Consider the following 12,131-nt stretch of genomic DNA (forward strand, 5'->3'; position numbering starts at 1 on the left):
AAGATCTTTGTTATTTCGACCAAATAAATTCTGTTACTTGAGTTGCTTTACGACTTTTGACCGAAGAATTTCTGTATTTTTGACAATTTTTATTGGCCTTTTTAATAATTTTATTCAGCTTTTATTGTCTTTTAACCAAAGATCTTTGTTATTTCGACCAAATAAATTCTGTTACTTGAGTTGCTTTACGACTTTTGACCGAAGAATTTCTGTATTTTTGACAATTTTTATTGGCCTTTTTAATAATTTTATTCAGCTTTTATTGTCTTTTAACCAAATGACTTTGTTATTTCGACCAAATAAATTCTGTTACTTGAGTTGCTTTACGACTTTTGACCGAAGAATTTCTGTATTTTTGACAATTTTTTTTTGGCCTTTTTTATAATTTTATTCAGCTTTTATTGTCTTTTAACCAAATGACTTTGTTATTTCGACCAAATAAATTCTGTTACTTGAGTTTCTTCATGACTTTTGACCGAAGAATTTCTGTATTTTTGACAATTTTTATTGGCCTTTTTAATAATTTTATTTAGATTTTTTTGTCTTTTAACCAAAGATCTTTGTTATTTCGACCAAATAAATTCTGTTACTTGAGTTGCTTTACGACTTTTGACCGAAGAATTTCTGTATTTTTGACAATTTTTATTGGCCTTTTTAATAATTTTATTTAGCTTTTATTGTCTTTTAACCAAATGACTTTGTTATTTCGACCAAATAAATTCTGTTACTTGAGTTGCTTTACGACTTTTGACCGAAGAATTTCTGTATTTTTGACAATTTTTATTGGCCTTTTTAATAATTTTATTCAGCTTTTATTGTCTTTTAACCAAAGATCTTTGTTATTTCGACCAAATAAATTCTGTTACTTGAGTTTCTTCATGACTTTTGACCGAAGAATTTCTGTATTTTTGACAATTTTTTTTTGGCCTTTTTAATAATTTTATTCAGCTTTTATTGTCTTTTAACCAAAGATCTTTGTTATTTCGACCAAATAAATTCTGTTACTTGAGTTGCTTTACGACTTTTGACCGAAGAATTTCTGTATTTTTGACAATTTTTTTTTGGCCTTTTTTTTATAATTTTATTCAGCTTTTATTGTCTTTTAACCAAATGACTTTGTTAGTTCGACCAAGAAAAAATTTTTTTCTGTCTTTTTATTAAAAATTCTGTTTGCGTGACTCATCCCAAATTTAAGTTAGATCTGAAGATTTTACATTTTAGAGTGGAATTCAGAAAAGCCGAAATACTTCAGTAAAATTGACTGAATAATTCAGTTAAATGACATTGCGAAAATGCTGTAATTATTTGAATTGGTCAAAACGGCCGATGAACTTCAGTAAAATTAATCAAATAATTCAGTTAAAACGTATTTCCTGAATGCTTCAACCATATGAATTGGTCGAAACGACCTATGAACTTCAGTAAAATTGATAAAATAATTCAGTTAAAGCGTACCAATCATTTGAATTGGACAAAATATGTACTCCTTCACTGAATCAAACTGTTTAATATCACTTACCAAAGAAATTTGTTAAATCACCCCTTCACTGAAAAAAATGGTCAAATATCTTCCACTGTATTAATTGGTCAAAAAGACTGAAGTACTACAGTGGAAGACCGAGACCAAATAATTCAGTCCTGATCTTCCACTGTATTAATTTGTCAAAAAGACTGAAGTACCACAGTGGAAGACCGAGACCAAATAATTCAGTCCTGATCTTCCACTGTATTAATTTGTCAAAAAGACTGAAGTACTACAGTGGAAGACCGAGACCAAATAATTCAGTCCTGATCTTCCACTGTATTAATTGGTCAAAAAGACTGAAGTACTACAGTGGAAGACCGAGACCAAATAATTCAGTCCTGATCTTCCACTGTATTAATTTGTCAAAAAGACTGAAGTACTACAGTGGAAGACCGAGACCAAATAATTCAGTCCTGATCTTCCACTGTATTAATTTGTCAAAAAGACTGAAGTACTACAGTGGAAGACCGAGACCAAATAATTCAGTCCTGATCTTCCACTGTATTAATTTGTCAAAAAGACTGAAGTACTACAGTGGAAGACCGAGACCAAATAATTCAGTCCTGATCTTCCACTGTATTAATTTGTCAAAAAGACTGAAGTACTACAGTGGAAGACCGAGACCAAATAATTCAGTCCTGATCTTCCACTGTATTAATTTGTCAAAAAGACTGAAGTACTACAGTGGAAGACCGAGACCAAATAATTCAGTCCTGATCTTCCACTGTATTAATTTGTCAAAAAGACTGAAGTACTACAGTGGAAGACCGAGACCAAATAATTCAGTCCTGATCTTCCACTGTATTAATTGGTCAAAAAGACTGAAGTACTACAGTGGAAGACCGAGACCAAATAATTCAGTCCTGATCTTCCACTGTATTAATTTGTCAAAAAGACTGAAGTACTACAGTGGAAGACCGAGACCAAATAATTCAGTCCTGATCTTCCACTGTATTAATTTGTCAAAAAGACTGAAGTACTACAGTGGAAGTCCGAGACCAAATAATTCAGTCCTGATCTTCCACTGTATTAATTGGTCAAAAAGACTGAAGTACTACAGTGGAAGACCGAGACCAAATAATTCAGTCCTGATCTTCCACTGTATTAATTTGTCAAAAAGACTGAAGTACTGCAGTGGAAGACCGAGACCAAATAATTCAGTCTTGATCTTCCACTGTATTAATTTGTCAAAAAAACTGAAGTACTACAGTGGAAGACCGAGACCAAATAATTCAGTCCTGATCTTCCACTGTATTAATTTGTCAAAAAGACTGAAGTACTACAGTGGAAGACCGAGACCAAATAATTCAGTCCTGATCTTCCACTGTATTAATTTGTCAAAAAGACTGAAGTACTACAGTGGAAGACCGAGACCAAATAATTCAGTCCTGATCTTCCACTGTATTAATTTGTCAAAAAGACTGAAGTACTACAGTGGAAGACCGAGACCAAATAATTCAGTCCTGATCTTCCACTGTATTAATTTGTCAAAAAGACTGAAGTACTACAGTGGAAGACCGAGACCAAATAATTCAGTCCTGATCTTCCACTGTATTAATTTGTCAAAAAGACTGAAGTACTACAGTGGAAGTCCGAGACCAAATAATTCAGTCCTGATCTTCCACTGTATTAATTGGTCAAAAAGACTGAAGTACTACAGTGGAAGACCGAGACCAAATAATTCAGTCCTGATCTTCCACTGTATTAATTTGTCAAAAAGACTGAAGTACTGCAGTGGAAGACCGAGACCAAATAATTCAGTCTTGATCTTCCACTGTATTAATTTGTCAAAAAAACTGAAGTACTACAGTGGAAGACCGAGACCAAATAATTCAGTCCTGATCTTCCACTGTATTAATTGGTCAAAAAGACTGAAGTACTACAGTGGAAGACCGAGACCAAATAATTCAGTCCTGATCTTCCACTGTATTAATTTGTCAAAAAGACTGAAGTACTACAGTGGAAGACCGAGACCAAATAATTCAGTCCTGATCTTCCACTGTATTAATTTGTCAAAAAGACTGAAGTACTACAGTGGAAGACCGAGACCAAATAATTCAGTCCTGATCTTCCACTGTATTAATTTGTCAAAAAGACTGAAGTACGGAATGAATTAGTTAAATTTCATTCTGCGAAGCTCTTCCACCATTTTATTTCGTCGAAACGACCGAAATGCTTTAGTAAAATTGACTGAATAATTCAGTTAAGTGACATTGCAGGACCGCTTCAACCATTTTAAATGGTCGAAATGACCGAACTATTTCAGTGAAATTGACTAAATAATTCAGTTAAATCACCTAGCCGGAGTGTTTCAACTATTTGAATTGGTCAAAACGACCGATGAACTTCAATTAAATTGACAAAATAATTCAGTTAAAGCCTTTTGCGTGAGTGTTCTAACCATATGAATTGGTTAAAATCGATGAAAAAAATGGTTAAATATCTTCGACCAAATAAATTAGTCAAAATACTCTCGATGAAAAAAAAATGGTCAAATATTGACCAAAAAAATTAGTCAAAAAGACCAAATTTTTGACCAAAGTAAAACAGTGGAAGATCGAGACCGAAATTTTCAGTTAAAAAAGCTGAAGTATTTTTAACAGTGTTCGAGTTCCATTTTACTCTCTTCTTAAATACATCATTTTGGGGTTTTCCTAATTTGTGTTTTACATGCATATTTTTATGGAACATTATGTAGAAGAATTATTCCTCAATTATCGACATCAATTTGAAATAAAGATAAATGTAAGAAAAACATCTTCGAAGAATAAAGATGAACTAAAAACACTATTGTGTGGGATGTATAAAAGGCACCAAGAAATCAATTCAATTCATTTAGTGGCAGTTTATACATCAGTCGAGATGGGTTTCCGCATTGCAATTTTTTTCGCTGAATTGTTGTTCTTACAAACTATGGGTAAATATCATGAGATTACAAATTAATTTTAATAATTTTTTTGTGCCGTGTTAAAAATTTATTAATTTTTTTTTCAGCACATCCTCTTGTACGTGTTTCTAAGGAAGCTCCCCGAGAACCTGTAGATGCAATTTTACTTCTTGAAATAGGTTTATCTTCTCTTTTCTCACCATTGTCACCAGCAGTAAATACAGCAGTGAATGTAGCGAAAGCATTGTTAAAGCCGCAAAGTGGAAGTCCACCCAGTGGAAGTTTGGAATTTCGCAACGCGCAGGAATGATCATTTAATTGTTGTAATTTGATTTATAAAGAAAATCAATAGCTACGATGGCAAACTCTTTATTAATTGAATAAAAAATAAATTTGGTTTATGAGAATGCTAATGTATATGAACTACTTGAGGGTTGAGAGTAGACTGGTTTATTGAATACGTTTACATGCTTTTATATGGATTGGGTTGAGACACATCACTTCCCCTCGCTTATTCAAAAATTATTACATTTTTTAAAAAGTTAATTTACACTTTATAGTTGATTCGTGGTCTTGACAATAACCTGCCGCTTCGGCGTGGTGTCTCTATCAATCTCGGTGTTGGGTGTGACGATGTCGCTGGACTATAGAAAACATCATCGTCCGTTGAGTTCCTCGGACTTCGTGGTGAGGTTCCTGTTGAACAGGGTGTAGAACTTGTAGTCGATGATCTTTCTACAGGATTTGCTGAAGATTCACCAGATTTTATGTTCAGAGTGTACTTCTTCAGTTGGTCGCGGTGTACCTTAATTCGATTTCCATTTAGTGATTATATAAACCACTTTAGACAAACGCTTGGCAATTGTGCCTATTCTCCATCCAAACGGTGAACAATAATAAACCTTTTGTCCCACTTCAAGTGTTTCCTTTTCTTTACGCTTCATGCGTACTGCTTCTCCCCCTTTTACAAGCTTTGATCCTTCCTCCTTGACCATATATTTCTATACATTTCAAGGTCACCTCTTGAACACATAATGGAGAATTTTTGTTTGACCAAAACAGTTTTTGGTACTTTTTGTCCTGCATGAATGTTTCTACAGATTTCCTATGTTCTGAAAAGTTGTAGAGCTTTGCAAAACCTTTAATTTGATATCAAGATGAGCAAAATCTGACCGATTTTGAAAACACTTTTTGCTTTAAGCTGCAATATTTGCTAAACGGCTTGACCGATTTTCAAGTATGTATTATTGATGAAAACGTCTCACTAGCATTACAACATACTAAAATTTTAAACCTCTAGCTGCTCTAGCTATAAGGGAAGTGGTTGACAGTAGTTCAAAATGGCGGATGGCGGCCATCTTGGATTTTGAAAAGGCGAAAAAATAAAATTTTACACCCACATTTCTATATAAACTTCAAACCCGAAGTCTCTCTGTTACCGTTTTTGAGCTATAAGGCTAAGGCAAAGTTTATAGACCTGATTGGCAGGCTGAGAGATCAAACATTTTCTATTTTACCACCATTTTCGTAATGTGGGATGTCTAAAACGTGTTCGTTTGAGCTCGATCTTATGTGGTTGGTTTTTTCTCCGATAACAATTGTACTTGGTAAGTATGCTACGATTGTTTTTATTCCAAAATATGGTCCATTTTGACCTTAATGAATTCTGAATGGAAATTTGTTTTCTTTATAAAGTTTTAAAGGATTGAACTGAAAGTAATATGTTGATGCACAAAACGAATCTTAGGATGAAAAAGTATATTCCAATAAAATAAATATAATTCTTATCCCTTGGAAAACCCATTTATCTACAAAGAATATCTTTTTATATTATTTTCCTTTCGCGTTCTATTTTATACTCTTTTCATAAATGCTTCATTTTTGGGTTTTCCTAATTTGTGTTTTACTTTTTAAATGTGAAGTATTTTTATTAAATATGTATATAGGAAATGTTTTTTTTACAAGTATCAACAGCAATATGAAATTAAGATAAATGTAAGAAAAAAATCATCAAGTGATGAACTAAAAACACAATTGTGCGGGATGTATAAAAAGCACCAAGAAAATCAATCCAATGCATTTAGTAACAATTTATGTATCAATCAAGATGGGGTTCCTTGTTACAATTTTCTTCGCCACATTGATGTTCTCACCAATTATGGGTAAATATCTTGGGTGTTCTGCTGTAATTTTACTTTCCCGGTGATATTTTTTATTGTCTTTTTTTTTAGCACGTCCTGTTCCTATATTCAATGAAATCTTTGGTGCAATTAAGGATGCTACAAATGCTGTTTTGAAAACTGGTGAGGCTATTGGCCTTGGTGTAGCTTCTGTTGCAGTAGATGTTGCTAATGGTGTAGCTACTGGTGCCGTTGCTGCTGCTAATGGAGTAGCTTCTGTTGCTGTGGATGTTGCTAATGGTGTAGCTGATGGTGCAGTTGCTGCTGCTAATGGTGTAGCTGATGGTGCAGTTGCAGCTGCTAATGGAGTAGCTTCTGTTGCTGTGGATGTTGCTAATGGTGTAGCTTCTGTTGCTGTGGATGTTGCTAATGGTGTAGCTGATGGTGCAGTTGCTGCTGCTAATGGTGTAGCTGATGGTGCAGTTGCAGCTGCTAATGGAGTAGCTTCTGTTGCTGTGGATGTTGCTAATGGTGTAGCTGATGGTGCAGTTGCAGCTGCTAATGGAGTAGCTTCTGTTGCTGTGGATGTTGCTAATGGTGTAGCTTCTGTTGCTGTGGATGTTGCTAATGGTGTAGCTGATGGTGCAGTTGCTGCTGCTAATGGTGTAGCTGATGGTGCAGTTGCAGCTGCTAATGGAGTAGCTTCTGTTGCTGTGGATGTTGCTAATGGTGTAGCTACTGGTGCCGTTGCTGCTGCGAATGGAGTAGCTTCTGTTGCTGTGGATGTTGCTAATGGTGTAGCTACTGGTGCCGTTGCTGCTGCGAATGGAGTAGCTACTGGTGCCGTTGTTGCTGCAAATGGAGTAGCTACTGGTGCCGTTGCTGCTGCTAATGGTGTAGCTATTGCTGCAGAAGAAACTGCAGGATTTGTAGCGAAAAATGCTGTAAATGTTGCTAAATTCGTCGATAAACATTCAGAGGATATACTTAAAGATATTATTGGAGGTGTTGTAATATACGGACTTTCATCGGTAGGCTGAGGCAATATACAATAGTAAAATCATCAAGTTTAAATCTATCATTTATGGAAGTTTGGAATATAACAATGCGCGGCAGTTCACTTAAGTGTTATAATAAAATTTATCAATTTGGTTGTAAGAGATGTTTTGTGTCTTACTGTTTGAAATAAAAGAAATATGTACAAGAAATCAAGACTTTGAAATCTTAATTCCAAAAAACGGTTACTTATATTTTGTACTTTATTTAATTCTAATTGATTAATTCTTTTTGGACCAATCTCAAAACCTTCTTAAATCTTATTCCCTGGAGGTTTAAAGGTTGAACTACGATTGCAATATTAATTCACAAAGCTAATCTCAAGCAGAAATGAGAATTATTTCAAGAAAAGAAAAATAATTCATATCTCTTGGAAAAGCCAGTTATTTTATTCTCTTCAACATTCACAATTTTAGAGATTTCCTATTGTGTTTTTTTAAATCAAAGATAAATCTGGGAAATTTCTTTCTCCGTATCAATTTGAAAAAAAATGAGAAAAAAAATTTAATAAAAAATGAGCTAAAATCAGAATTGAGGGGAATATTTAAAAGCCACAAAGAAAATTAATCTCATTACATTTAGTAGAAGTTTGTTCATCAATCGAGATGGGGTTCCTCGTTACAACTTTCTTCGCCACATTGATGTTCTCATCAATTCTGGGTAAATATGTGTGTTTTGTAGTTTATTTTTTTCGTGGTTTTATGAATTTATTATTATATTTTGCCTTTCTTACTTAGCACGTCCTAATTATGAAATCCTTCGCAAGATTGAAAACACTTTAAGCAATTTAGGCAATGATGTAGCTTCTTTTGCTAAGGATATTGCTAATCGTGTTGCTACTGATTTTGAAGATGCTGGAAGATATTATTATGTGAATCAAGCTGAAGACTATTATAATTCCATCAGGGACGATGGAAGGAGATTTGCCATAAAAATTGGAGATGGTACATTTTTTAAGGAGCTAAAAGATGAAACAATATTCTGATCATCAGTGATAGTGGTCAAGTTACAATCGTGAAGTTAAAAGTCTCGTAAAATGCATAGAATCCATAAAATAATAATTTAGTGAAAGAAATATGTTTAGTGGTTTTGATTAATTTCAAGAGAGCTTTCATTTAAAATTAGGGTGGCGATAGGTCAATCGGTTAACGCTCCGATTTGATCATACCCAATATCGCTACGAAGCGGGTTCGATTCCCTGCTGGGTAGATTTTCTACCTTTCCTTGGCCAAGCGTTTCCTAATACCGGTTTCCTTCCCATTCCTCTCTTTCGCACAAAATAATGTGTGCACAGAGAAGTGCACACACACAAAAAATAAAATCACACAAAAAACAATCACACAAAATCAAAGTGAGTTCAACAGAACTTCACTCCACACAAAAACTGCGGGCGATATTGAATAAAAAGCCCCATAAAATCCTAACCCTTTACCTTTTTTTTTCATTTAAAATTAGTTCTTATCCGATTACTGAATAGTGTTAAAGTTTCAACAATTAAATGTGAATTTCAATGCCTTTGCTTTGGACGCTTTTGAGGAAGTTTGAAGAAGATTGCCAATAAAACAATTTTTTAGAGTTTTTTATATAATTTATTATGCTCTTTGTCAATCAAACACACATTCAATAAATAAATAAATTATTTGCAACAAAATTATGTACTTCGTCGAATAATTGAATAAAAACTAAAATTCAATTGCGTTCAAGTTAGCTGTACTCGACTTTCGTGGGCTTCAATACGGTTACTTTTGTTACATCAAATCCAAAATCTTTCCTCAAGTTCTTTAGCAATCTATTAAAAGAAAAGAATCGATTTTTTTAATCCTCCAAAACTACTTTTTCTGCATTTTCTTACCCTTTAACTGGATATTTTGAATCAACAATGTTGAACATTCCATTGAGCCTGCAGGACCATTCTTCTTTGTTCTTTGAACAATTTGGGGCATTCTTGAAGCCTTCAATTGATGTTATAACAAACTTGGCTAAATTTTCTACGCTCCGGTTATTTAATTCTGGAAAATGGAAATATTCTCTGAATACATTTTTGTACGGACGGAATGTGTCCTGGAATTTACCTTCATTGTTGATTTTCCTGCCAAATCCATGGAGAGTAACATGCTTGGCAATTGTGGCGAAGAATGCGGGTAGAACAAACAGGAAGACGATGACGGAGAAGAATTTAACAATCTTCTTGATTATGATGACCTTTAGGAGGAATTTTCCAACAGCCAGGGCGGCTAATTTTAGGAGCCAGCTGTAGTCAGTTGGTGGATCTGGGGGTGGACTGAGGTGCTTCGGGGGTTCCTCGTGGTGAGGATACTCAAAGTCCTTGTATTCGTAATTTCCAAAATTCATCTCAGTTCCTTCCGTGTGATCAGGAGGATGTGGTTGCTGGTGAGCGTACGATGATGGGTAATAGGTGTCCTTGTTGTTCTCCTGCTGACTATGCTGCTGGTTGTATTGATTCTGTTGCTGATGTTGGTTTTGTTGATTGTAGTATTGATTCTGTTGCTGATGTTGTTGATTGTAGTATTGATTCTTCTGCTGATGTACGGGCTGCTGTTGATACTGATCAGACTCGTGGTAGTTGGATGCTTTGAAATTGAAGATCAATTTTTTATGAAAATAATTCATTTCACATTTTCCTCACATAATAATTCTCACCATATTTGTTGCACAATGTCTCTGGTATTCCAATGAAGGTACATAATCCAATTATTGTCACAGAATTCCAATACATTTTGCTAAATATCTCACAAACAGGTCACACCATCAAATTCACAAAGTTTCAACGTACTGAAGAATATGCTCAAAAGTGTCCCCCTAATATACAAAATCATCTGTCTCTAAATTTCCCTCAAAAAGTGGGAGGATGATTAATGGGAAATCAACCAATTGATAGTGCTCAATAAAAAGCAAAAGAAGAGATTGAAGAAACTCTATCATTGTTTGAAAGTTTAATTTAGAAATTAAAGAGAAGACACACATTTTTCGCTCATTGATCTTATTGCCACAATATTGCGAATTTATTATTTTGAAAATTACTTTTTTTTTATTAGGTTTTTGACGCTTTTGTTGTAATTTATTGAAATAAATTTCTTTTCTCTTTCAGAATTAAATCTTTCTGAGAGGATCATGGTCAGGACTCTCAATTGGGTAAGTTAAGATATTTTATGCTTTTCAAAATTAATTCAAAAAGGTCCTGAAGCATTCCTTTGACATCATAATATTCCTAAACACTCATAATGAGTGAAAAAAGTCTCTTTTTGATCAATTTCATTAATTAAGAACTGGCCATAGCAACCCCATATAAATCACATTATTTTGCTGCCCAGTGTAATTTAAATTAATAAGCAAAATATCCCTTTAAATTAATTTCTAATCATTTTGCAAAAAAAAACCTACTGAAAATTTTTTAAATGATTTTTATAGATCATTTTAATTCTTTAAAAAAAAATGAGAGAGCTCTTTGAGATGACTCCGATGAGGGTTAATAAAATCATTGATGAGTGCAAAAGCGAGCCCCACTCTTACCGAGATGGGAGCATCTTCTCGACAAATGTTTTAAATCATCTGCCAAAGCTGATGAATTGATCAGTTATTCCGCGATTTTCTTCTACGTGTGAAGACTTCCAGAAATGATGGAAGAGTGTCGAAAAATTGTTTTTGTTAATTTTCTTGTTCTTTACATCACTACAAATGGAATTCAGTGCAAATCTGTTGGAAATTTCACAAAGTTAGAACGAGTCGCAGAAAATTCTCAAAGTGAATCAAGAACGATATTAGGTGAGACTTCTTGACCAATTGGTTAATCAGGAATTGAGGAGAAATAATGGAATTTTCCAGACAGTGGCTACTACCCACCGTTTCCCCAAAATGTGGATGAGAATGAAGTCGCCATGAAGTACTACCCAGAACAGGAATCAGACTTTGACGACTACCCAGCTTCCTACTACAGAGATCCGTCAAAATTCTTCGCAAAACCGGGATTCGCTGCGGGATTTGGTGCTGGATTTCTTCCTGGTTTGGGTGCTCTGGGTTTTCTGCATTCGCTAAAGTGGAAAGTGGGCGCTGTGACGATTATTAAGATTATCCTAAAGGTCATTCTCTTCAAGAAGATCATCAAATTCATCATTCTCCTCTTCTTGCTAATCTTCACCCCATCACTGTTCTCAATATTCACCGGAGGATTCGGATATGGACAAGGAGATAATGGGCTCTTCCGGAAATTTAATTATGAAAGTAAGATCAGCAAGAAAGCATTTTTATTGTTTGAGGGACATTAATAAGTTTTTCTTTTTTACATCAAAAATGAAGGATCAGATAATGAAAAGATCAATGATCTTGCCATGTTTGTCCTCACTTCCATTGATTCCTATCAGAATGCAAAGGAATGCCGAGGGCAGGATGAGGAATATGAGTGTCGTCTCAATCGAATGTTCAAGATGATTGAAGCAAAGTACCCCTTCCAGAAGGCCCTGCAGAACTACCGGAAAAAGATCAATGCTGAAGATCAAACAGAAGCATCTCCATCGTGATTTTCACA

At 34.5% G+C, this 12,131-nt stretch overlaps 2 protein-coding genes across 2 annotated transcripts; both read left to right on the forward strand.

Moving 5' to 3' along the window:
- The first annotated feature begins 6,519 nt into the window (after nucleotides 1-6,519).
- Nucleotides 6,520-7,572, forward strand: LOC129790469 (uncharacterized). Its single transcript, XM_055828000.1, has 2 exons — nucleotides 6,520-6,574; nucleotides 6,644-7,572. Exons 1-2 carry the CDS (start codon nucleotides 6,520-6,522, stop codon nucleotides 7,570-7,572), a joined length of 984 nt encoding a protein of 327 aa, XP_055683975.1.
- A 3,875-nt stretch (nucleotides 7,573-11,447) lies between these two features.
- LOC129790536 (uncharacterized) lies at nucleotides 11,448-12,123 on the forward strand. The gene is made up of 2 exons (XM_055828130.1): nucleotides 11,448-11,827; nucleotides 11,903-12,123. Exons 1-2 carry the CDS (start codon nucleotides 11,485-11,487, stop codon nucleotides 12,121-12,123), a joined length of 564 nt encoding a protein of 187 aa, XP_055684105.1. The 5' UTR covers nucleotides 11,448-11,484.
- The last annotated feature ends 8 nt before the right edge of the window (nucleotides 12,124-12,131 follow it).

Source organism: Lutzomyia longipalpis, chromosome 1, assembly GCF_024334085.1.
Source record: "Lutzomyia longipalpis isolate SR_M1_2022 chromosome 1, ASM2433408v1".
NCBI classification, from domain to species: domain Eukaryota; kingdom Metazoa; phylum Arthropoda; class Insecta; order Diptera; family Psychodidae; genus Lutzomyia; species Lutzomyia longipalpis.